Source organism: Aphis gossypii, chromosome 1, assembly GCF_020184175.1.
Source record: "Aphis gossypii isolate Hap1 chromosome 1, ASM2018417v2, whole genome shotgun sequence".
Lineage (NCBI taxonomy): Eukaryota > Metazoa > Arthropoda > Insecta > Hemiptera > Aphididae > Aphis > Aphis gossypii.
Window position 1 is genome coordinate 36,788,079 of NC_065530.1, and position 26,326 is coordinate 36,814,404.

The 26,326-nt window shown below is 27.1% G+C and overlaps 1 protein-coding gene across 1 annotated transcript; it reads left to right on the forward strand.

Moving 5' to 3' along the window:
* Nucleotides 1-10,712: 10,712 nt before the first annotated feature.
* Nucleotides 10,713-17,986, forward strand: LOC114130736 (venom serine protease-like). The gene is made up of 6 exons (XM_050197221.1): nucleotides 10,713-12,171; nucleotides 12,814-13,068; nucleotides 14,149-14,350; nucleotides 16,981-17,181; nucleotides 17,303-17,623; nucleotides 17,706-17,986. The coding sequence occupies exons 1-6, from the start codon at nucleotides 11,824-11,826 to the stop codon at nucleotides 17,723-17,725; spliced, it is 1,347 nt and encodes a 448-aa protein (XP_050053178.1). The 5' UTR covers nucleotides 10,713-11,823; the 3' UTR covers nucleotides 17,726-17,986.
* The last annotated feature ends 8,340 nt before the right edge of the window (nucleotides 17,987-26,326 follow it).

The following is a 26,326-nucleotide window of genomic DNA, read 5'->3' on the forward strand; positions in this document are numbered from 1 at the left end:
ACATATGTATACAGTTTTTTACGTTGAGGTTTTCCGATAAGTATACCTTCATTTTTGTTAAGGGGATCTCGGCGGGGTCATTTTGTAAATTATAATATTTGCTAGGTCATAGTTAATAATTCGTTAATTACGACAAACGGTCGTTTTCTTTTTAGGTACCTACCTATTTGTTGGTATTGTACCCCAATAAATTCAAAGGACAAAACAGCAACAATATTCATTTTATGTCCTTTTTTAGGTTCTAATGATTGATCACGTTTTAGTACGCTTAGTGCCGTTTCGTCGTAAATCATAAGACAATATAATATTATTAATATTATGCAGTTCAAATTGACAGCTGTATGTTATATATAACATTTATAAGCGATATTGTCAATATTGTCACAATCTCCTTACAGCCCTTGGGGACGACCCAAGTGAGGAAAACTGTTGGATTGTAATATTTATCAGCTTAACCCATGTAAATCAATAAAATGTGATTTGACGGTTTATCTAGGTACCTAAAAATATAATATTAATGAAATTGACAAAACTTGACACATTCGTATATTTTTATTTCATATAATCTTTAATTAGTCAACATACAATTTAAAAAATAAGATAACTCGATTTTTCTGTGCAATAGTTTATAAATAAAAAATATTTGGTTATTTTATTTACCTAGGTCATTGTAATAGATGTTTTAAATTTGAATTCAATGATAAATCATTGGTTATGAAAGACTATATCAAGCAAAGGAAACGGATAGATCAGCATATATTTCTAAGGATAGTATAACTTATAAGTCAATTCCTATACGCCCTAATCTAACCACCTTAAAACTAGTACGAATATTTTGAAAACTCTATCGTGTAGGTTAGGTTATTATATGTCTAAAAACTAAAACCTACTGTGAAAAATCATTTTTTTTTTTTAATCTTACTTAGTTTTCATAAAAAAATCTCTTATTATATTTTCAAAATTTTCGTCCAAAAAACAAAAATGTAATGAAAATAAATTGAAAAAATCCATGATAAGAATTAAATTATTTATTGAATTGTGTTGCCAATTAAAACGTGTTAAATTTAAACTTCAAAGTATAAGCAAAATATATTAATTATTATACATAATATATATTACTTATATACATCATCCTTTACTCATTAGTATTTATAGGTATCTACTAAAGAAGAAAAATAGGGTAGTCCATTATTTTGGTTATGAATTTAATTATTTTTTTAAATTGTTCCAACTATGAATAGTTCTTTATAAATATGATTTAATATCTTAATTTTTCTTATGGCTTTATTTCTACTATATTTTTATTAAATCAGTTTTCATATTTTGTTTTATAATTATTAACTTCCTGTATCGTATACCTATTTTATTTTATTATCTGCATTTTTTACTTACATTTGATTCCGAGATTTATTAAGTTATTATAATTGGGTGTTGCATTATACTCGAATCCAATTTATAATTATCAATTTTATCGTTAAAATTTGATTTTGAAATATTAATAAAAAAAATGTTCTATACATTTTTTCGAGATTAATATATAACTGTTCGAACGCTGAACGGGTGTGCCGCCCAACGCACGGACGCTCCAAGTCGCGCGACAGATGTCGAAGCTCTGAGCGACTCTTTCCCTCCCCGCAATCCTGCGCTGCCGGAAAACCAGCCATCATCATCAGAATTTCCATTGCTTTTCTTTTTTTTTCTTTTCCCAGCGGTTGATCTGACCGTGACGGACGTTGTGCCGTCATTGCAGAGCGTATTTCGGTTCGCGAGTGCGTTTACTCCGGTCGCGTGTCCAGTTTATGTTAGCCGGCCCTACGCCCATAATATCGTAATTTTGATATTTTACGTCGAACCGTTCGCGTCGACGACAGTTTGTGCGTGCCCGTTGAATTCGCGGGGCCCGAGTTGTGTACTCCGACCACGGGGTCAGCGGACTGCATGATCTGTCGCCGCATTTTTAAATACGTTTTAATCGTGCTCGTGGTGCTTATATATTAATATTATATTATATACTGTAATCGCGTAGTCGGTCGCGTGTATTTCGCGTGTGCTCGCGTATACTGTTCTGGACTCAAACGGCACGGTGAGGTCTTCCAGTGGTGTCCGAGGTGGTATTCGAGCGGTATCGTTGGATTTATATATCGTTTATGTTGTATTGTTTTGTATACATTATAAGTGTAGTTGTATTATATTATTATTATTCTGGGCGCCCGATATGTATATTGTTATTATGCTATAAAACTAAATTAGTATACCTACGTGTTTCCGACCCACCAAATCGGTCTAATGTTTAGGTAATCTGATAATCTGCAGATTTAAGTATCTATATAAAAAAAAAATTATCTAGCAAGAATGAGGTGAGCCAACGAATTGTTTTGTTTAAATTTGAATGGCTAATTATTATTAACATGAAATGATAAATCACATTATTGTGCAGTAAAAAATATTTGTTCAAAATAACACACAATATGAATTAATAATAATAATTTAAATAATAAATAGTAATAATAATAATAATAATAGTATAATGATTAGGGCCGGAAGTAGCAGGAGTTGCATATTTTTCTGTATGCTCTCAGTTTATAGCAGACCAAGCTAGAAATCCGTTCTATACATTGATGAGTTCAAATACAAAAATATAAAATGCATTTTTTTGCATGTTTGTCAATTTTAGAAAAAAAGGGCATATTTCTCAATTTTCGTGAGATTTCTATAGGTACTTGTTTAATATTTTCTTAAAAAAATTGAAGTTTTCTTCTAATAAAATTACTTGCGGCATACACACTGTAGTCGAGAACTAGGGGAAGCCTGGGTCGAACGGGTTGACAATCAGTGCATTGCCGAAATACTCCGACTATTGCCTATTGCCCCATAAATTGTAAACAGTGCGAAGTCCTATACAATGCCGGAATATTCCAACTATTGCATTACTCACTCGTCTGTTCTGTCACAGACTTGATCAAGTTGGTTAATTTTGTTTGCATGTTTAACATTTTTTCATGCATATTTTACAATTTTTTTGTGCATATTTGCTTACATACTTTGCTTTTTTCAGCTCCTACAACTTCCGAACCTTAATAATAATAATTGTTATTAATAATAATTAATAGTTATTTAAATACATTTTTTTAAGTTTGGAAAATGTATTAGATTGTACGTTTTATTATGTTTTACAACGAAAAAGTTTTTTGGTTAAGTAGAAGAACAAAAGGAATGAGTAAATTTATAATTACTTTCTAGTAAGTTACTTATCATATTTATACAAGTAATAAATGTATAACTATAAAAAAAATCAATAAAGTAAAATAAATATATTTTTACCAAGAGAATTGGTTATACTAATAACTACAAAAAACTTTGTAAAAAATACAAATCAAATTATAGTATATTAATTCTATTAAGAAAAATAATTTAATTTAATAAATGTCTATGGTTTATTTAACATTATTAATGTTGGTATTAACAAATTGTATTGTTTAATTAATTTTATCAATACATATTATTAAAAAAATAAAAAATATATTACCTTCTTATTTTTTCAGTAGTTGTAGGTACATCACTGGTTACCAAAGCGATTATTAAATATTTTATTACTATCTAAAGTGGCTGTTGCGTTGTTGGTGATTTCAACGCTAGCGGCTAAGCCATCAAAAATTCTGTTGCGTCTCAATGTGGGATGACTTTGAAATGAAATTCAAACACCAGCTTGAGCGTTTCTGAATATTTCATTTTCTTCTAAAATATCTTTTCCACCATTTTTAGAAATAATAATTTCTCCCCTTATCACGTCGACTGCGATCATAGACAGCTGCGGATAAGGTAAGGTGCATGCGCATCCATATTTACATAATAATAGTTTTATGCATTTATTTTATTTTATTTATTAATTTATCAGATTTTAATAAATTAATAATTAACTTAGTATTTTATAAACGGTTTACTTGATCGTTCTCGAAGCACGACCTCGAGAACCCTCCGACGAACAGGAGGAAAGTAATTACGCAAATTTAAAATAATAAGACATAAGTTAAGATAACCAACAAATCACTAATAACTTCTAAATATATTTGAGACATTAATTCAAGGCTTGTGTCCCTTGTGATTGTCAATACAATTTATTTAAACCACTACAATATATACTTCACCTTACATTGAATTATTTTTATAAATAAAAATATTAAGTATTTTATTAATATTTTTATTTTTATTATTTTTAATTTTCTTTTTTTTCTTTTCTTTTATTTTTGCGTTATTACAGCAATATTGCATTTAACAATACACAAATCATTACAAAGGTAATAATTTCAATATTATTTAATTGAAAATGAAGTGCACAAACAAAATCCTTACTACAAATCTTTTTGTCTTTACGTAGAATCTTCCTTTCCCAAATATTTAACAGTTCAATATCCTATATAATAGTTCATACAACAAAATGTCAAATACCTAGTTTTTAATGTAATTTTTTAGCTTTACTTATAATATATTTATTTTGTTTTTAATTTAATTTTTATTATTAGTAAAAATATAATTATATTGGTAATGGGTGTATCTGTAATACCTGTTCACTTTTCTGTTCCGTTTTCAAACATTTCTTCAGACATTTTCTGTGACAGGATTTTTACACTGAACACACTTATAAACTGATTTGAAGAATTGAATCTTCTTGCAAATTATGCATTTTTTGAAGGAATTCGGAAAAAAAGTGACATGACAAAATTATGATTTTCCAAATGCATTTTTTAACGGCGTTTAAATACTGTTACAATACAACGCTTTTTTAATGTAATGTTGATTACAAACTGTTTATATTATTAATATATAAATTTGAATCCCTGAATAACACGAGTTATGGTTTCGTTCATGAAATGTGACAATTATTTTTTAGTCACAATTTTTTTTTATAAGCGTTTATAGTTCAAATTTTTACGAAATCTGTCGAAAACGCGAAAATTTGCAAGTAATTTTGAAGTTGAAAAATCATAAAATTTTTTTCTTTTATAACTAAGTTTTGAAAATTTGGTACAAGGTTCTCCATACATTTTTCTTCAAATATCTGTAAAAAAAACTCTACTGGATTCAGACAAAACATTTTTATGAGTGTTTGAAATTTAAATTTTTACAAAACCGCGTTAAATAACGGTTTAGCCTCAAACGATTTTTGATATTTGTTATTATTCAAAAAGTATAAGTTGTAGATACTTGAAAATTTTACCAGTTATTAAGATTGGCATTTTCTTTACATGATTTAATTTTCAAAATATTTTGAATTAAAATTTAATTGAAATTAAAATTTTTTTGGCCCTATCAAAATACTTGAAAATTTTATACAAAACTCCTCATATGTTATTATTATAGTGATTGAAAAATTATAAGAATACATAGGCACAATTTTTTTTTATTAGCATTTGAAGTTCAAATTTTGACGAAAATTCGTCAAAATCATGAATATTTGCAAATTATTTTGTAGGTATAATTCATAAAAATGTTTGTATAGGTAGCTAAGAGTTGAAAATTAAATACAAGATTTTTCATATGTTTAGCTTACAATAATTATAAAAGAACTTAAATTTTGGTGTATTCAGGCCATTAAAACATAAACCACCTTTTTCACCAACAACTGGAAATTATATCCTAAGCTGACAAATCATCTTCGTTCAGAATCGTTTTTCGTATACAATGATACCTACAATTGCATTCAAATTTAACCTACCCTAGTCCGAGGTCAACCCCACCCCCTAATGTACAGCAGAACGGTACCCACTTGCCCGCTTTTTTATTATTATTTATGTTATGTTAAACTATTATTTGATATTTTTTCAACTATTTGTATTTATATTTTATATTTTGAACAAAAGGTGTTTAAATATTTTTTTTTAAGGACAAAGATTAATGAATTATGTTTTAATAAGGCATAAGTGACAGTTAAAAATGTTTTATTTATTTATGAAGTATTTTAATAAATTCAGTTTTATTACGAGTATAGTATATAGATACATATTTTTCATCGTGTATTATATTGTTAACAACATCAAATACAACCTAAAGTTATATTAAATTGTAAAAAGCATAAATTTACAAAAGTACGATTTTAATTATATCACAAAATGAAAATATTATATACATACATCACGGAATTATAGTATTTTTGGTATGCAGTTATATTTGGTGTATTTAAAATTGAAATTCTCGATTGATAAAGTTAAAAAAAATGTTATTCAAAACTTTTTTATTTGAAAAATAGATACTTAGGGTCCGAGAGAAGAAGGTCTGGACCCGGAGTCCAACCACTTTGGTTTGTGTGCATATAATAAAATTATATTATTAAATATTACATTTATTCTGAACATATTCTTATCGTTTTCTTTATGATCTGTATCAACCTCTTTAGTACTGTTGTTTTCTAGAGATTTTCTCAGCTCATGTCTTTCTGATATTGATCTCGGTACTTTCGTTTTCTAAGTGGTTCCGACAATGAAGTTTCAATAGCTCATGGTGATAAAACACCCAAGCTAAAGGCTGAATTACTTTGCCAACGTCAGATTTGATAAATTAACGCACGAGCTACTTCGGCATTGAACAAAATTCCGGAAAGCGTTAGAAATATTGTAAGAACACAATTGAAGGACTTTTAACCGTTTTTGTGCGTTGAAAAACTGCACTATAAGATATAATATTTTCAACGAAACTGAAATTTATATTTTAATTTGATAAATGCGTAACAATCGATCGCTACTTAATACCCTAATACATACAGATTAAATTATATTCATGTTATGTTATAGCATTTATTATTGTGCATTATTCTCGAATTAATTCAATAATCAAAAACGTACCTACCAGCTATACTAATATAATATGATAAACAAGTCATCACTCATCGGTGTGTATACTTAGTAAGGTTTGTATAGTTTGTACAATATTACACTCCGAAAACATGGGTTTTGGGAATATGACGCGTTTATTTATGATTTATTTTTTTAACCTTTTTTATTTCATCATTTATTTAATTAATGAAACGGACACGTGTTATCAATATAATACAATAATAAATATTGAAATATTAAATTATTGATCTGACTTACTGGAAACAAATGAAATTTATTTAAAAAAGTTCATAATTACTTTAATAACCCAATACATAAATTAATCAAACTAGGTACAATCATTATAATTTATGGTCTGAATTTGGTCCCCAGACATTACCGATACATGCAACCCCTAACCTAAACTAAACTTTGAATTAAAAAAAAAAAAGTAGGCAAATAAATATAACAAGTGATTATAATATTATTATGTTTGTTTTAAATTTAGTGAATAGTGTTATAAACTTATAAGTATCATCGTTTTTAATTGTTGTGCCGGAATTATCTTTCTGGCGAGAGAGATTATAGTAAATACCTATCTAGGAGTAACTTAAACCCCTCGAATACCCTAATATTCACTTATGGATAAACATATTTTACATTGATTTAAAAGTTATGTTTTATATATTTATAAAACTGTTCATATGTATAAGCCCGAGTCTAAAACTTGGAAACATCGTGCTCCACAAGCTATAATATTTACATTTTGAATGTTTCAGTAAAGTTATCGAGGTAAAATGTTGTTTAATTTAATCGAATAACTGAACAATATTTGACGGCAGTGTGTAGGTACACCATATACTATATATAGTATATAGTGTAAGTACATCTTAATTATAATTATACCTAAAGTAATGATATAAAAAGTAAATGTATGTTTTTTGTGTAATGTTTCAATTATAAATTAATTGTTAGTGTAGGTACCCATTTAATGTTTTTCTGATATAATTACTGTAATACAATCAATCATGAGTGTAAATTAACACAGCAATAAAATTATTTATACCTATCAATAAAAATATGCTGTCCCAGTGACTTTGGATTGTTAAATTTTATTATTTTTTATTTGAAAGAGTTAATTTGTTTTTTTTTATTATAGTTGAAAATAATTACTACGATTCAATTAAAATTAAAATAAATAATTGTTAAATAAAAGGGCGTTTGTTATATTGTTATCGGAAAGCTAAACGAATACTACTCCGAAAACCTCGACCCCCATAATATATGAATTCAATTAAAACTAAACGTTGGTAACACATTTACCACGATCGTCATTAATTTGTTTTCTAATTATATACAAGAATAATAAAATGCATAATATATGTGTATTAAAATAATATAATTGGTAAACAAAGATACAAAGTACATACTTTTTTGATAATCTTATATTTTTTAGAAAATAGTATAACATGTTTCTATACATTATAGCCACAGGTATATTTTATTTTGATTTATTTTAGCATAATTCAATTTTAATACAACGATAATAAGAGCTGATACGTATACCAACTGAAGTTTGGCTATCTGCTATACGGAGTTCCTAGATTAATAATGTATACAGTTTCTCATACAGTTTAAAAGTTGACTTAATTTTTTAGATATACAATAGTATTGATTAAATTATAGTAGCACCAAAGTTTCCTTAAATATTCATATTTATACATATCGATTTTTTATAATTTGTTTGATACACATATCATCATCAAGGCCATCAATTATTTTATTAATCGTATTTTTTATATGGTTTTATTGATAATATCATTGTTTTTATGAGACTAAGTTGTACACTTGTACATAAACTTTTTATTAAACTGTTTACACCATTATCCGAATTGTTGAATATAAAGTCTTTATCATGTAATCGAGGGGAACTTCTGGAACTAGTAAGTTAATTCTGTAGGTATCATATTATGGTTTAAACAATGTAGGTAATTTTCTGTTCTTCTACCTGCATTTGATGCATTTGATAAGAACTTGCTTAATCTATAATTTATAAATAGACAATATATTTGCATGATTAAATAACTCAGCTGACTTATACTTGTATGTTGACGAAGGGAGTCATCTATTTTAATTATTATTTTTTGGGTTATAAGTACAGAGCACTGTATTCATGTATGTTCTATTTGTGCTTCCCCAGAATGTATTTTATACCATTATACAAATTATTATCATGGTTTATTATTCCAATATAAATATAAAATATAATACGATTTCAAGCTTATACTCATAAACTTTTAAAATAGAATAAATTGATAAATTAATAACACACAATTTAACAGGGCAAATAGTTGTAAATATATTATTAAAATTGAGATATTTTAATGTTCACAAGACTAGAGATTATAAATGCAGTATTTAATTGTCAACCACTTGACAGTTTCAACCTAGGTTTCGTGAAGTTTTTAGATGCCTTCTTGAAATTTAGTTGTAAGACTGCATAAGTTGACGTGCCGCAGATTGTTTGTTCCTCGCCACATTCTCATTAGATTATTCTGACACCCTATTTATACAGAGCATGGTCACATTTGTCCTGCTCAGTTCTAACTCTATTGTAAGTAGAATAATGAATGCTCTCAGTAATGAATACAATTCGAAAACTTTAATGTTTGATGCTCGAATTATCTACCAAATAGATTTCCGGACATTTAATGATTTTCACCAGGTTTTTCCAGTTTTCACTCAACGTTTCTATTTGAGTTTCTATAATACCAAATTTCCAAATGGAAAATGAAGTGTCTAGATTTAAAAACTTTCGCGGGGTGTTTAATAATATACCCATGAATAGTGGGTGGTGTTGGTTATATTTTTATGGTATTTGCAAAGTACCTACTATAGTTTCTTTGCAGAACTAATAAATCGGCGGATCTATCGATTTTTACTTCTAAGTACCTTGAATGTTCTATTTTTAAGTTTATCAATAGTAAAAATCTTGGAGTGGCGGGCAGGTACTTAGTACAGTTACTCAGAGTCGTGTCAGTATTATATTATATAATATAGTTTTACATATAAGTTATAATTTATCCTATGAGCTATGGCCCTTCAAGATTAATTAATTTTTATCCATTGTGAATCACTCGCTTCCCTTTCTCATTAACAAGGCGTCATATTACTTTATGTTGCGGCTCTCATAACTTATCAAAAATATGTATGTGGCCTAAGTAAAAAAAAGATTGAGTATGGTTAACTTAGAGTGTCTTGGATGGCTAAACGAGCCTAAAGTTTACCTTTTTAACGTTTTAATTTATTTTTAAAGGATAATGAGGAAAAATTGGTGAAAGTAGATATAAAAATAAGTTAATTTATTTATTATTTAGTATTAATACAAACAATATAATATTTATGTTTATTTCACAAATTGTCACAACTAATAATTAATAAATAAATGCATTATTTACGAAAAATGGGTTATTACTAGGGCCTGGATTTCAATGTAAAGTGCATCTTTTTTTAGTTGATCATAGACAATCCTTTCCATGTAAGTACATAAATTGTTTCATGTAACAGACGCTTCAAAGTTGAAACTTTTATTTTGCATTTTTTAGGATTATTGAGTCATTTTGTTATAGTTTTAATGCATATTTGTTTAATACAATCTTAGTCTATTGAAAATATTATCTCAAGATAAATTATTGTTTTCTTCAAATTCAAGTTGTTTTTGTTAATACTTTAATAGGTTTATCGGATTTTTCCATACACAATGTGTATTATACACTATTAATCATTCGATTCATTTCGATTCAATTTTTATCTTATCTTTATAATTGCTATTGAGGAATATTTTTTTTTTTAAGAAAATAATAATGATGCTTTTTTTCCAAAGACTATTTACTAGAAATAATAAAAATAAATAAATAGGCTAGCTGTACATAAATACTTCGTAGTAAACACAAATTCATATTAGGTATCATTATAATTGTAGTGTCGCACAAATATACCTATACAAAATTATTGGGCTCATTGTGATGATGGTATAAAAATAAACCGCCGATCAGTCAATTATTATTTTATCGCAAATAGGTAAAATGTAAAAGCATTTCCATCCCTCTCCCCACACACATAAACATGACCAAATTACGCCACTGGTTTTGTATTATTATGTTATGACTGTATAATACGAGTACGACGTAAATAATGTGTAAATGGCAAAATCTCATTTTTTAACAAAAAATAGTTTATAATTTTCGGGTTAACACCGCCGGTATACGCACTGCTCGGAATCATTTAGTTGAATCTCAGTGATTTATCGTTGCTTTTATATTTAACGACCACAAGTCCACCCCATCCTTACGCTCAGTCATAGTCGTCCATCTAACCAAAAACTTCCCGGCGGCGTCTTGTAATATCACTTTATTTTTTTTTCATCAAAATTCAGTGTATTGTTTCGCTCATTGTCCGGGCCAGTGTAAACGCGCTCGCACACCACGGGTCGGACGGCGACACGCGGAGAAATTGTATATTTATCGCCGTCGAGCGCGTTCTAATTAAAATATTCAGCGTCTAATATTTTAATGGCTGTACCTATACCCTAAATACCTTCCGCGAGCGATTATCTGCGGACGCCCCAAGTTTAATAAATTGAATTACGACCTGAAGCAGTCGGCGCGTTCCCTATTCGATTTCTATTATGCATACGAAAACTATTATCTACCGTTGCATTATTATAATATTATATTGTGCACTGCAGTGCTCATTGCCCATATTATATTATAATTTACCGATAATGATGTATTATATCGTTAGTCGCGCGTAGTCGGTCTTCTGCACGTCGTTGCAGTGGTTCGATTCATTCGACAATAACCGGTGGTAGTGCACCGTCCGACTTGGTTAGCTACCGAAAAGCCGTCTGTTTTTTAACGATAACGCATAGCCGTCAAACACCACGACTACAGTCGCGCAAGACACGCGACTCGTGAAAAATCACGGTCAGTCGGAAAACGATATTGTAAAAAATTTGATGATGCGCCGCGGGATAGCTGTCGGCGGCCAGTCGTCGTCGTCGTTTCTGTTGATACGGCTGTCGGCCATTGGATCGTGGCTGTTATTGCTGTGGTGGTGTTGCACTGTCACGACCGCGACTGGTGCGACGGAATCGGAAGATTTCGACGATTATCGTTTCGACGGCAGCGTCTGTGAGTTCTACCAGCTCATCGAGCCCGGAAACAAGTCGTACTATTTGTACTCGCCCGGTTACCCAGAACCGTATCAGGAAGCCCAGCAGGACCGAGAATGCCAGTGGTTCGCAAAGACGCCTTCGCCCACCGATCGGTTGGTGTTGGACTGTCACGAATTTGATTTGCCCGAGGTATGCTCAATGTTTACCTACTCGAAAATTGTAAAGCATCCGGTCGCAACAGCTGCGCAGCTGCTTACATTTATTATAAATCGTGTACTGGCTAATATATAATAAGATTGTCCAGTGAAACGAGCCCAAGCCCTTGTATAGAATTAAACGAACGAATATTTAACAGTTGAAAGCTCTATAAATCTATAATAATATGCGGTTCGCCGGTTAGAATTAAACCCACATTTGAATATAGCTTTGTTTTATGAGATCCTTGTTCTGTTTCTATACTCTCTAATTTCAATTGATGCGCTTTCGGCATATAAATTCTTATAATTACAACTAATACATATCGAAAAGTGAAAACCTGTCCTTGATGGCAGCCCACGGGGGTAAATTATAAAGCAAACAATAACTTTCTCATAAAGTTCCTCGACGGAAAAAATTGACTTACCTAATATATATTATATACATCATAAATTCTTGAATCTGGGCAAATGTCCTTATTCTTGTCTTATGTACACGCAAAACGATTCCTATCCTTATCCCAATTACTAATAAAATGAAACTTTTTTTATTTATCGTCATGTAACAAAAAATTTATGTTTTACATAATTGTTATAAAATGTTTTATGCTTTTACTGCGTATATGTTTTTCCATAGAGTTCATTTTGTGAATCAGATGCATTAATTGTGTCCCGAGTTGGTGACGCTAACTTTACGGACGGCGTCAGACACTGTGGACCCACGTCGTTTACAGCTATCAGCCGCACCAACAAGATGTATATTAAGTTTGTGGCAAAACATCATAGCAAAAGCGGACGGTTTGTTTGCTCGCTGGGTGCGAAACACATTGATTTTTGGATTCCGGAAACCGTGATGAACCCTCAGTCATGCGAATGTGGAGAGCAAAACCAGGTATAAAATTATAACGATAATAATATTAATAACAATAATAATAATACACTCAACTCAATAGTATAGTAAGGATTTTGCTTTTTGGAATGGTGGTTGTTAATTTGGTATTTGGAGGCGAGACTTAACTAGAAAATAATATTTTAGACCTTTTCAGTAGCCTTTGTACAAACCATACAATGTAGTAATAGCGTTTTGTCTTAAGTAATACATTCACGGAATCATAGAATACTGAAAGCATTTTTAAACTTTTCTAGAATTTCAGAGAGGACTGCAGATCCTTTAATTATCAAGCATCAGTATAGGTATTTTATAAATTGAAGGTTCGTGTAATTTTGATGCAACATAATTGTAAGGCAAAGTTCGTATTTTCGTTCGTGGAAACATTTCGAAAAGTTCTATGTGAGAGATGATGTAAACTTATAATTTATATTTTCATGGGGAATACAACCATATTGCTTTGTAAGTTTCAATGTAATCTTGAAGAGTAAACTCACTTTTGTTGCCTCGAGGATTAAATTCAACCATAAATACACAATGTATGGGATAACAGTGTATTTGATGAGTCATGAGTGTATTTCGACTTTTAACTAGAGAAACTTTCACTATTTGAATGTATATTTATGGTATCACATTTTTTTTTCAGTTATAGGTCATTTTTTTTTTCATTATAGAGTTAATAATTTGTGTTGGGAAGCAACCAGTGTCGTATTTGTTAATTTATTAGAATTTAAATTTTGGTTACTTAATCAGAAAATTAATCATTCACGAAAATATTTTCTTACGTGTTTGTGTATAATGTCTTATAACTTCTAAATTTGTGACTATTATAATATTTATAACTCATGAATTATATACAAATATTGTTTATAGTAAAGAGTTATACTTAAATATTTCAAGAGGTACCTAACATTTCTCTAAAGTTTAATTTTAACTTTACGTAATCTTACATTAACCGTGTGTATAATGACTTTGAACGGTTTTTTTTCATTTTAAATCATTTATTTGATTTTAAATGGGGCTATTTTTGGGGGTTTTTTTTTATCGGTTTATAACAAAGTCTATAGGTTTAGATGTTCGCAGGAAGTGTACACCAACGAGAAAACGGCAGGCGTGAGTGAGTACCCGTTAATAGCTTCGCTGATTGATGGGAAGACGGCAAACGTGTTTTGCGGTGCGACGATCATCGGCAAGCATCACGCACTGACTGCAGCCAGCTGTATGACGGGCATCGATCAGTTTCAAATTTCTCTATTGGTCGGCGACCACGACATGACGTCTATAGGTTAGTGTACATTAAAATGCTAATAAAAGGTCGTCACGTACTGGTAATGTGCATCAGGTGCCGAGTCATAAACTCACTAGGCAATAATGTACTGTAACACGCGTTATACTTATATTTTGAGTACGGTTGTAATTCAAATATTAGAATATTTCGCGGATAATTATAGACACCGCGTGTTAGATATTTGTATCAATATTTATCCATTATACCGGCTACGTATTAGAATATATTAACCGATTTTGCCTGCAAAAAAAAACGAACACATTTAAGAAGTATGAATATACATTATACGTTTTATGTGTTTTGGTTTATCTGAAATAGTTTTATGAGCAAATGGTTTAGATATTCCTATAGTCTATAACCTATATACTCTTTTCCCGGGAAAATTAACAAAACTTATAAGAAACTCAGTATTAAATATTAAAGATTCTTACTCGTAAACAAGAATTATATCACACATTATCATATAATATATGATATAAAAATTAAACATTTTCAAATGTCTCTAGATCGCTTAAATGTTTTAAAATTATTTTTTTTTGCCATCTTTAGAAAATTTGAATATAAATACTCGGTAATAATTTTTCTATAAACTTCTATAGTTATTCATTTTTTAAATTATAACAAAAGAAAAAATCAATATAGATTTGGTCTAAAACTGATATTATATATTATTATATATTCTCATTTTACACCCGTAATTTAGATTTAATTTGTCCTGATTATTTTGAATAATATTGGGAAAATTTAACTTTTAATACTTAGGTACTCGATTTAATTTGTTATGAGCAAGCACCCTGTAGTAGAAAACTAATGAATTTTGCTGCTCGTATAGGCGACGTTGAAGACAAAAATACCAACACATTTTAGCAAGGCTTAAATATATTACAACTAAGCTGACTTATCAGTTATGAAATGGTACTTATTAAATATTTTCAGCCTCATACAAAACCTGGAATTTACAAAGTAATATGTAATCCATATCGTATAAAAGTTATAAAATATTGTTTTTTTCTAAGATTTAATAAGGTATACATTATAAAATATACGTTACACGTGGGTTTTCATCATTTAATAATAAGTTTTCTATTATTCTTAAATTATTTAGTCTTCGTTAAACTCAATTTATTATTTAAGAAAATATCTTAATATGATTTGTTTTATTTTTGTGAATGAATTAATGAATGAATGAGGTCGTTTATTATTTTCCGTAAAATATTTATTTTAAAATGTTAATCCCTCTTGTGTCTTTTTACAAAATATAAGTAACGTGGAACCTTTTTATAAAAAAATGTTATAATTCATAGTATATAAATTATTTAAGAAGTATAAGTATAAGAACTTTTAGCAGTTAATGCGAGAAAAAGTCTACGACAGAGCAATTATTATGTCACATTATAAGACCGTTTTCATCATTTGAATACTGTTTCTTCATTTTTTTTTTACGATTTAATCCATTTAAGTCTAAAAGTTATTTAACTAATATAAAACTTTTAAGCGTATAAATTTCAGTATTTATATTTTATAATACTGTTAATTACTATAAGTTAGAACATTGAGAACTGAGAAGCATAAGAAAATTAATAACTGAAATTAGGTTTTCTAATGAATCAAAAAAGAAAATGATATATTATTTTTAATTTAAATTATGTAAGCAAAAAAAAAAAATCAATATGGTGTAAACGACTAACGAGTATATATGGACAATATAACAATTTAGTTATATGAGGTTTTGTATTAAATTTTCAAGAATTTTGATCTAGCGAATAATTTTTAATTTCCCAAAGTACCAAGCAGATTCAATTTTCTACCAAAAATCTCCTCATTTTTTAAAATCGAATATTTGAAAAGTGTTGTTAAAATAATAATAATAATAATAAAGTTAATAAAATATACATAGTAAAATCAATACATTGATCGCTTTTCTCAGAATCTAAAATGGTGTATTGGCTTATTTTCACAACATTAATATTTTATGCGTTAAAATAATCCTTTTTAAGTTTTGATAAAATTTCAGAACTAACGGTTTTATAATGTTATAGCGATGGTTATATTTTGAGAGGTTAAATTTGATTAAATTTTTAATATTTAATTAACTCTCTTTTTTTAACTAACAAAAATTATTAACATAAAATCTTTTATTTATTAATTATTATCTAAGAATTATGATTATATATTTATATGATATAATAATATAATATAATATGAACGAAATATTAGATATATCTATATTCTATAAGATCTTATTACATGTAACTGTGTTATGAATCATTAAATATTAATATTCTTTTGATACTGTAATGTATTGTAATAAAATTACTCGTTTACTTACAATACTACAATCAAATAGTATTTTATTTTTAAATATTATACCTTCATTCTTCATTTATCAGTATTACTGGAACATTTGTCTACTTTTGAGTTTTTGACTAATTAAAAATCAAAAGTAATTTTATTATACGTCCTTTTTTCAATCAATATGTAGTTTTGGATGATTTTTTTCTGGGAGAAATTTTTCAAAATTTATAACTTTTTGTGAACACAGAACTCATGTACTTTAATTTTATTATAATTATTTATAGCGATTACATATTATGTTATGTGTAATGTGTATACGTATATGATGTTAGGTAGTGACGGCGATTTGGCATCATTGATAATGATCACTGAAGTTTATATACACCCGTTGTTTGAATCTTCATCCTTTGCATATGACCTGGCCATCGTTGAAGCTCACGAAGTAATTACGTTTTCGTCTAAGGTAGGACCGGCATGTTTGCCATTCAAGCACGTCTATAAAGATTTTGTTGGCGATACCATCAAAGTATTCGGTAAGTTATGGTCAGTTCTCCGTATCTGTATCTATACGTCGTTTGTGTTTGTTTACTGTAGATTTGTGTTTATTTTATTTACCCGCTTCCTTAATAAATATTATGTTTGTAAACGCTGCAGGCTGGGGTACTGCAAAGTTTAATGATCATCCTGTATCTGGCAACCTTCATAAATCTCAACTCAAGGTTGTACCGATGAAACAATGTGCCGAAACGTATAAAAACGAAATCGACGGAAATTCGTTGTGTACACACTTAACCAAAGTTAATTCTTGTCCAGTGGATTCCGGTGGCCCACTTCTATGGTCTGATCCGTCTACCGGAAGGTTGAACGTCATTGGTGTAGTTAGCAACAGGTTCGACTGCGCTAAATCGATGCCATCCTTGCACACCAGGTTGGCAACAATGAACAACCTGGAGTGGATTAAAGTTATACTGACGGGTAAGTCGAGAGTTTGATTAAAATCAGTTGACTTAAACCTAAAACAAAAAAAAAAATAACCTTTAATTTTTTAATTTTTCAGGACAATATTATTGCAATTAGCGTGTGTATTCATAATTTTTTGTGAAATTAATTAATATACAGAAATATTTTCATATTCTTCGAGAAGTATAATAAACATGTGGACCATCCAGTACTATCTTAAATATATATTTTAAAAACTCTATTAACATTAGTTAATAGATAATCATAAATATTAGTTTATGATATTATAAAACAATAGGTACATAATGACAACTAAATATTGTTTTCTTTAAACTCGTGTCTTAATTTAATTGAATTAAATGATTTTTATTTTATATATATTTTTAAATGTCACAATGTTCAGTGTTACAAACCTCGATAAAAAGTTCCAAGTAAAGGGCGAGTAAGCGAATTTGGTTTATTAGGTATTTATTTGTATACTGATTTATATAACATGGAGGAATTCTAAATTCTTTAGGATACAAAAGAATTGTAAAAAAATATTTTAGCTGAAAGAAATCATTGTGTAGACTGATTAAATTTAAATATTAGGTTTTTGTATTGCTTACTTTTTGGTAAATGTAGTTTTCTACGTTTCAAAATACTTACCTACACTTATAAAGTGGCATTAAAGAAAAATATTGTACATATTTATTAATACTTCTCAGTTTTAGGTTAGATATAATTATGTATATATTTTAAACACTATCTTTTAATAATTCAGAAACATTTTAAAAACTTACTCCTGATCAATCCATAGGTACTCAATTCTTAAATTCTTATATTTATGAATAATATATAAAACTATAAAAGCATTAATAGCGAGTTTATTACAGCTTTAATGATAATCAACTTAATTTAATATTAAAAAAAAATATCGTGATTTTTTTATTTTGCGAAGTATATATTAAATACCATCTAATAAATAATTCATTATACTAAAAGAAAAATAGGTATATTAGATTTTAATTAATATTGGTATTAATGTACATTATATGCTTGATGAGTATGTACCTATCTATAAAATATAAATACTAGTACAGTCAATTCGTGATGTAACGATAGGTATTTTTATTAACGTTTTTACACTTGTGCATATCTAATTAATTTGTAATTGGTTTAATTTTTTATACACTAAACTGTTAAAAAATAATGCATCGTTACAGAAACGATGATGTATATAAATATCCAATGGCACTGTTTGAATTTTTTTATTGTATCGATAGGACCAATTTTTTCTAAATCATAGTACTTACACGTATTTTATGTATACATGGGGTTTAAAAAGTTATATATTTAATACCTTAATGAATTAGAAAAAATCAGCAAGTTGGAAATTATAAATAGCTTTTGTCGTGCATATGGTATATCAATAATACCTATACCTATATGACTACATCTATAAATAATAAGTATCCTTCGATAATACAATAATATTATACACAATATTGTTTTCAATGTTTTCAGTTTTCATAATATATTTTAACTTTTATGCATTAACCATTGCGCGTTTGTAAATTGTACATTTGTATGGCATGCTAATTAATAATTGGACGAAGAAAAAACAGAGGTGACAAAGTATACACTGGCACTCTTCAAATGGCACCCCAGAGGTAGACGATCATTAGCAGCTATAATAACAAAAATGTCAATAAAAAACCTCTTAGATAATAATTTTTTTTCAAATAACCGTAATCAATTTCTTTAATGAGTTTCGATTTTTTCTATAAGTAGGTAGGTAATCTATTCAAAATACTTACTTTATTTTTTAATATATTTATTGTTTTGCTATTTTCGAATTTTATACTTGGATTTTCCGAGTATAAAATTGCCAAACTAATAATAATAAATAGTATTGACGTTAAGTAGTAATAAAACCGTATGTGTTATAGAATACAGCAAATACAAGAAAAGAATACCAAATATTATTAATAATTATAAATTGAATATTAATTACATTTTTACATCATTCAACAGATCGTCCTAGCACTGATTTATTATTATTATTATTATTAGATATTTAGATATAAAGAATGAAAAACGGGAACCTGACGTTTTTAAAATGAAAAGTACTCAATTATTTTTTTACTAAAAATTTAAATTTAATGTACAAAATTGTGTATAATTATGTGTCATTTGAAAAATAAGTTAATTATAAAAGATTATGTTGGGTAAATCGTAGGGGTTGTCCATCCGTAAATAATGGAATGCAGTTAAAACATGAAAAACATCAGGTTCTCGTTAGTCACTGTATATACTAGTACTACAATATTTTTAATCATACTACTATTTTTATTTTATATTTGAATATTTAATACAAAAATAAGCTATTTTAAATCACTGCACTAACCACAAATAGCATTTAATAATAGCCTCATAATCTATTTACTGGTTATAAGTTAACCGTTCTTATGAATTCGATTTTTTTTTCATTCATTTAATTTTATTATTCAAAATTATAAAGATGCAAAAAATGGAACTGGCAAACGATTTTAAATATTTTTTGCATGTTTTAGAAATGTCATGTCGATCAAGCACAATATAACTGTGCCGGCAAAGTCTAATCGTTCAAATAATATTTTATGTTGATTGTCACTCGAGAAGTCAAAACTTATTTATATTTCTATGTAGGTTGTAGGTACATACCATAAAAATATATACAATTACAAACGCGAGTGAATGTCAATACATCTAATATATATTATATATATATCGTCTGTAAAGTAATATAGTACGGTAGGTAAAAGAAATCTTTCGTATAATTTATGATTTAAAATACATTTTATAAGAAAACTTGCTTGAAATATCGGCGTAAAATTATTGTGCATTATAATAACTATTACATTTTAGGAGACTTTGAGTGAGAAGTGATCGATAGCAAGTGAACTAACGTCAAATAAATAAATATTATATAAAAACTATAAACATAAATCAGTAAATTATAATATTTTAATTTTATTATCTATATAATGTAAGCGAATTTAAAACCATATATGGATTTACCATAGTAATATTCATATACTCGAGATCAATTTTAACGAGTCTTATATAGCTTTCAGTGGCCATTGTTGTGTGTGTGTGTTTTTTAATAGGGTTACTAAAATTTAAGTTGTTCAAATTTTTTTATTGTTAAACCACTTATTTTTAATCATAGTAAGTACAAGTATTTAATGTATGTATGAGCTTGAGGGGTTTTACGTTTAATATTTTAATGAATTAAAAAAAATTGAAAGTTTGAAGTTGGAAATAATCTTTTGTCACGTACACCAAATACTAATAATACATATACCCACAATGAATATTTATACATTACCTCCATAAAAATATTACATTATATGTATTATGTTATACACAATATCTATACTTTAACTTTTATGCATCTGTAGTCGACGCGCAAAATAAAAAAGTTCCAAAGTACACCCTGCTATCAACTACGTAATTAAATTAACAATTATGTACACTAATTGTACAGTTATCTTAAAGATAAATCAAAATTATTTCATGATATTTTTTTAAGTTTGTATAATAGTTTTTTTTCTTAATTTATAGAATAGTAGAATCAATAGAAATTAATTTTATGCGGTTAATAAGAGAAAAAGAACGTGTCTCGTGTAAAATATAGTCTACATTATATTTTATTTTTGATGACTGAAACCGTAGGTAAGAATATTATTTAATACAAGAAACTAAAATAAAATAAATTAAATAATAACTCTAACCGAAATCATAATTTTTCTGAACCGGCAACTAAAATCTATAACCCGTAAAAATTGTTAGGTAGGTATATTGTATATTATAATGCATTCATATTACTATAATTTATAATAAGACATTTGTGGCCGAATAATATAATATAAAATTGTTTGTATTTAATAATTGTGAGTTGTTGATAATACGATGAAAACCTACCTATACCAAATAGTAAATACCATGATATTACCATGTATTATTTAGATATTAATCAATTGTTAGAAACTTTCCTTGTCAAAATGTCAAAACAATAATTCTGGGATTGAAAGGATGAAAAATGTATTTATCATTTATTATCCGTGTTCTCGTTTCAAATAATATGTATTTGTGCATATAAATTGGAAATACATGATACTTATATACAAATATTGTGTAACTCGTTGGTTGTCAAAACGTTACTATTTTATTTTTATTTTATGTTTTTTTATTCAAATTATTATGTATTATCTAATACTATTGGGTCACATAATAGGGATTATATGAAACAGATAGAGTAGGTATAGAAGAATTGTATTATTTAAAGGCGATTAGGAAATTATTATTAATGTCATATGTTTGACAATTGTTTGACAATTGTTATGTAACTAAAAACATAGAAACTATCTAACCTGATTTTATATTTTATTAATAATACGTCGTTCTAATGTTGGCTCATTATTTAACAAAATTGTTGTACACAATTAGTGTAACATTATTAAAATTGAAATACAAATATATATAATTATTTTTTTCTTTAATATAAAAAAATTATGATAAGCTATATTGATTAATGCCAAGTTTAATGTTTTATATTTGATGGATATATTTAAAAACATTAAGTATACAATGTTAATAATTAAAAATAGATTAAGTAAAAGGTACTCCAAATTCATTTAGTTATGATATTTTGTTCATTATTGGGCAAAGAGATGAATTTAGCTTTTTACAGAGCTAGCCTTAGATTTTTTACCGCTCTAGGCAAATCTTATTTACTATTCCATAATTAATTTTTTGTGAAATAGGGGGTTATGTAAAATATTAAAATAAAGACATTCTTTTTTAACGATAAACCTTTGCTTTTATGTTTAAAGAAAAACGTTTTAAGTGACTTCAGTTTCTATAATAAAATATAAAGATAATAAAAATAAATGTTTTAAAAATAGAAAAAGTCATTATAAAGTCCTTTTATTGTATCGTATATAATATGTAATAAATTATTAATTTAAAAATATACTACAAAATTAAAAATATTTCAGATGTAATTTATTTTGCGAACCTTTTTCGTGTGCAAAATTAATCAATACATTTTTGAACAAGATTTTTTATCACTTCTCTTTCAATTTAAGTTATAACAAGATCACTTAACCTTTCTTGATTCATAGAAGATCTCAAATAGTTTTTAATTATTTTTAATTTAAAAATAGTTCCGTTCGTGTAATGCGATTGTTATAGGTATTGTTAAGATAATAGAAAGAGGTACAGCTACGTTTATTACAAAATTGTCATTATTTATAATAGACTGAAACACTTCAAATTCGGTATTAATTCAGGATCGGATTAAGGAGGGGGGCAAGGAGCAATGGCCCTCGGGGTCACGAGAAATAGGGCCCAACAAAGAAAAATAACATAATTTTATAATTTGCCTAATTGATAAAAAACTTTTAAAAATTAATAATTATATTATTAATTTTTGTATCTCCTACAAAATTTAATTATCAAACTTCAACTTTAATTATTTGTACCTATATAATTTTATTAAGACTTGTGATAAGTGATTGATAAATGTTACAAGATAATATTATAAGTTATAACTAGAGTACGGATTTGTATGCATTAAAAAGTTATGAGTTATAAGCTATATTTTATAGAATAGATAACATTATTAAATTCTATAAATAAGCTTGATAGGTATTTTTTTTATTAAGAATGATAATCGGTACTTTATACGGCTCATGTATTTTTGAATGTATAATATTGTAATCACTTGAAAAATATTATGTTTGTGGTGTATTCGTTCATGTTATATTGTCATTTATCATACTTGGAGCTTCGTGGACAGTAAATTTTTATTTTTAATACTTTTCGTCTATTATTTTTTTTTAGCATTAGATAATAATACACAAATATAAGATTATACTAATATTTTTAACTTTATGCGATATTTATAATTTATAAAAAATTATAAATTTGGCCATGCCAGCCACTATAGTTAAAATAAAAAAAAATATTGATTGTATAAAAAAAAACTTTTCTTAGAGTCCATTTAAAAAATGTGGCTTCAGGGTCACAAACAGATGTCATCCGGGAAACGAGTTTTATTAGGTTTTAACAATTCTAATAATTCATTATTCATTAATTATTTTTATAGCAATTTTATTTAATTTATTAACGTTTTCATTTTTTGAAAGTGGCAATTGAAGATCCATACAATTTTTCATAGTATTATCTTTCGTCATATTTTTTTAAAATTACTCTTATTATACAAAAACTTAAAACTATGGAAGTGGTTATGCATTTGTTGAAATCCTTCTTCAAGAGAATTGATTGCTACGTCCAATATATAAAAGTATAACTTAATTTTAAATTTAGTTTTTAAATCAATTATGGGTTTATCAGGTTATTTATAAGACAAAAACAGTTTTCTTTTTTCGTGGGTGAATAGAAACTTGATGTGAAAGAAGTTTCAATATCTAATTCAGTAGCTATTGTTTCAGCATCTTTTAAAAATGCATTAAAACTATCATAAATTAACATTTTTATCGAAAAATTAATAGTTTCAGTATCAATTTTAGTTTTGGTGCTTTATTTGAATAAAAAATTGGGTTACCTACTTCAGTTGACGATTTAGTAGCAGCACTTACAAATAAATCGAGTTAAAATTCAATGATTGCTATAAAAGCTTAAGCACATTTTGTCAAATTCGCAATGTCCCGTTTTATAATTTAATATTTTAATACATATCGATGGACATCATCTATTATCTATGGTTTGACTGCTACTTTAAATTTAGCTGATAGTTTCATCCCTTTTTATAAAGAATTAAAATATCATTTGCTAGTTTTGTGTTTCTTTAATATATTGTGTATGTTTACCAGTTATTAAAGCCAAATTTAGTAATTGAATAATTATTTTGTTTTTTGAAATAGCAATACTATCCTAAGTTTAAATTGGCTTTACTAATAATTATAATCATATAATTAAATATTACTATTCTTTTTTTATAATAAAAATATCTGTTTTTAATTTTCTATATAAAAAAAAAATATATGTTTGTATAATAAATCACTGTTTAGGCGTTGTATCAGCTTTAGTGTAATTTTTTTCACGAGAAAATATTTAAACTCCATTTATCGTGCGATTTGGTAGTGAATTGTGACCCACTCATTCACAGTCTGTATCATAATACGATTACAGTTCGGTGCTCAAAACTTAGTATTATAAAACCATTAAAAACTTAACTACTTAGCGAAACGAGCATAGAGTGTTTTGATAGACTTTTATAAATGTTTATTGAGCGACTAATTACATAGGTGCAACATTAATAGAGACTCGTTTTCATGAACATCATAAGAGGGAACTACATCTGTATGGGTTTTCTCCATTTTACAAACGCATAGAACAGCATTTGTATACGTTTTAAGTTATTGACATTTTTGAACTGATTTAATTTTACGTTTTGAATTAACGTACAAAGACAAAATACAATTTTAATATATGCATATAGTTTATATACACGTGTTCTAAAACACGTAGAGAAGATAATTAACTATAAATAACTTCCGAACATATGCAAAGTAGATGGGTTACAATAAACAATAGAGAATTCACAGAATCAGTTCAAAGTAAAATCTACATATTATTACATAGTAATTGCTTACAATTCTTATAGTACAAACAGAATGTGATAGTAAATAAATAATTATGGTGAATTACTTATTATTTATTAGTATTGCTATTTATTATTGTTGTGGTAGTAGAATTAAACTGCAACTTAAATATTTTTTATAACCCTAAAGAATATACCTAGTTAAATTATTGCTGACAGATTATAGTTGTTTATACAACTTCTTATACTTATAGGTAGGTACTTAAATTAATAGGTGTTTTTTTTATTATTTCTTTATTAAATAAGACTGATGAATATTATTGTAAGTTTGTATAATCATTTTTTTTTAAGAATTTGTTTAATAACAATTATCAATATATCATCTCATATTGAAAGTATAAAAAAGGTATTGTTAATCAATAATCATAACTCATACGTTATAAAAATGATATTTTTTAAACTGAACATAATACTTGCTATTATTATAATCTATATAAAAACTTTTAAACGACATTATAAGTTATTGTTAATTACATATATTTATAGATATACTGAAACTTTGGTTAATAAAGTTAGCACAGTACAACGACTTTTGAACTTGCAGTTCAGCAATATGTTTCCAAAAAAGAGTAAAACTGTAATTAGAAAAAATATATATGTACGAATTCGTATATAAAGGTAATAATTTTGAACTTATTTACAGTTGACCTTAGAGAAAGTCATACAATTTTTATATAAAGCTAAAAATATTAATAGATTTTTTTTTTTATAATTTGATTTCTGAATACCCACCTGTTTCTTTTTTAATGTACCTACTCTTGTGCATACCTACGTCATATTTTTAAATTCCGAGAAAAATATTAAAGCTTGAATGTAACTTTTTTGTATTTATTTATAAATAAATTTCCTGAAAAAATAGTTAAATAGTTCAAATAATATAAATAAATCTATAACTTTATTAATTGTTTGCTAGTTAAATTCTTAATTTATAAATTTGTAGAAATTATAAAAATTTGCATTATTTTTCACGAAAATTTAAACATTCAGTTTATTTTCTATAAAATAAAAAATAACATGAAAATATAATCGAATGCATTAATATTTGCTAAAATTTAATTTTTTAT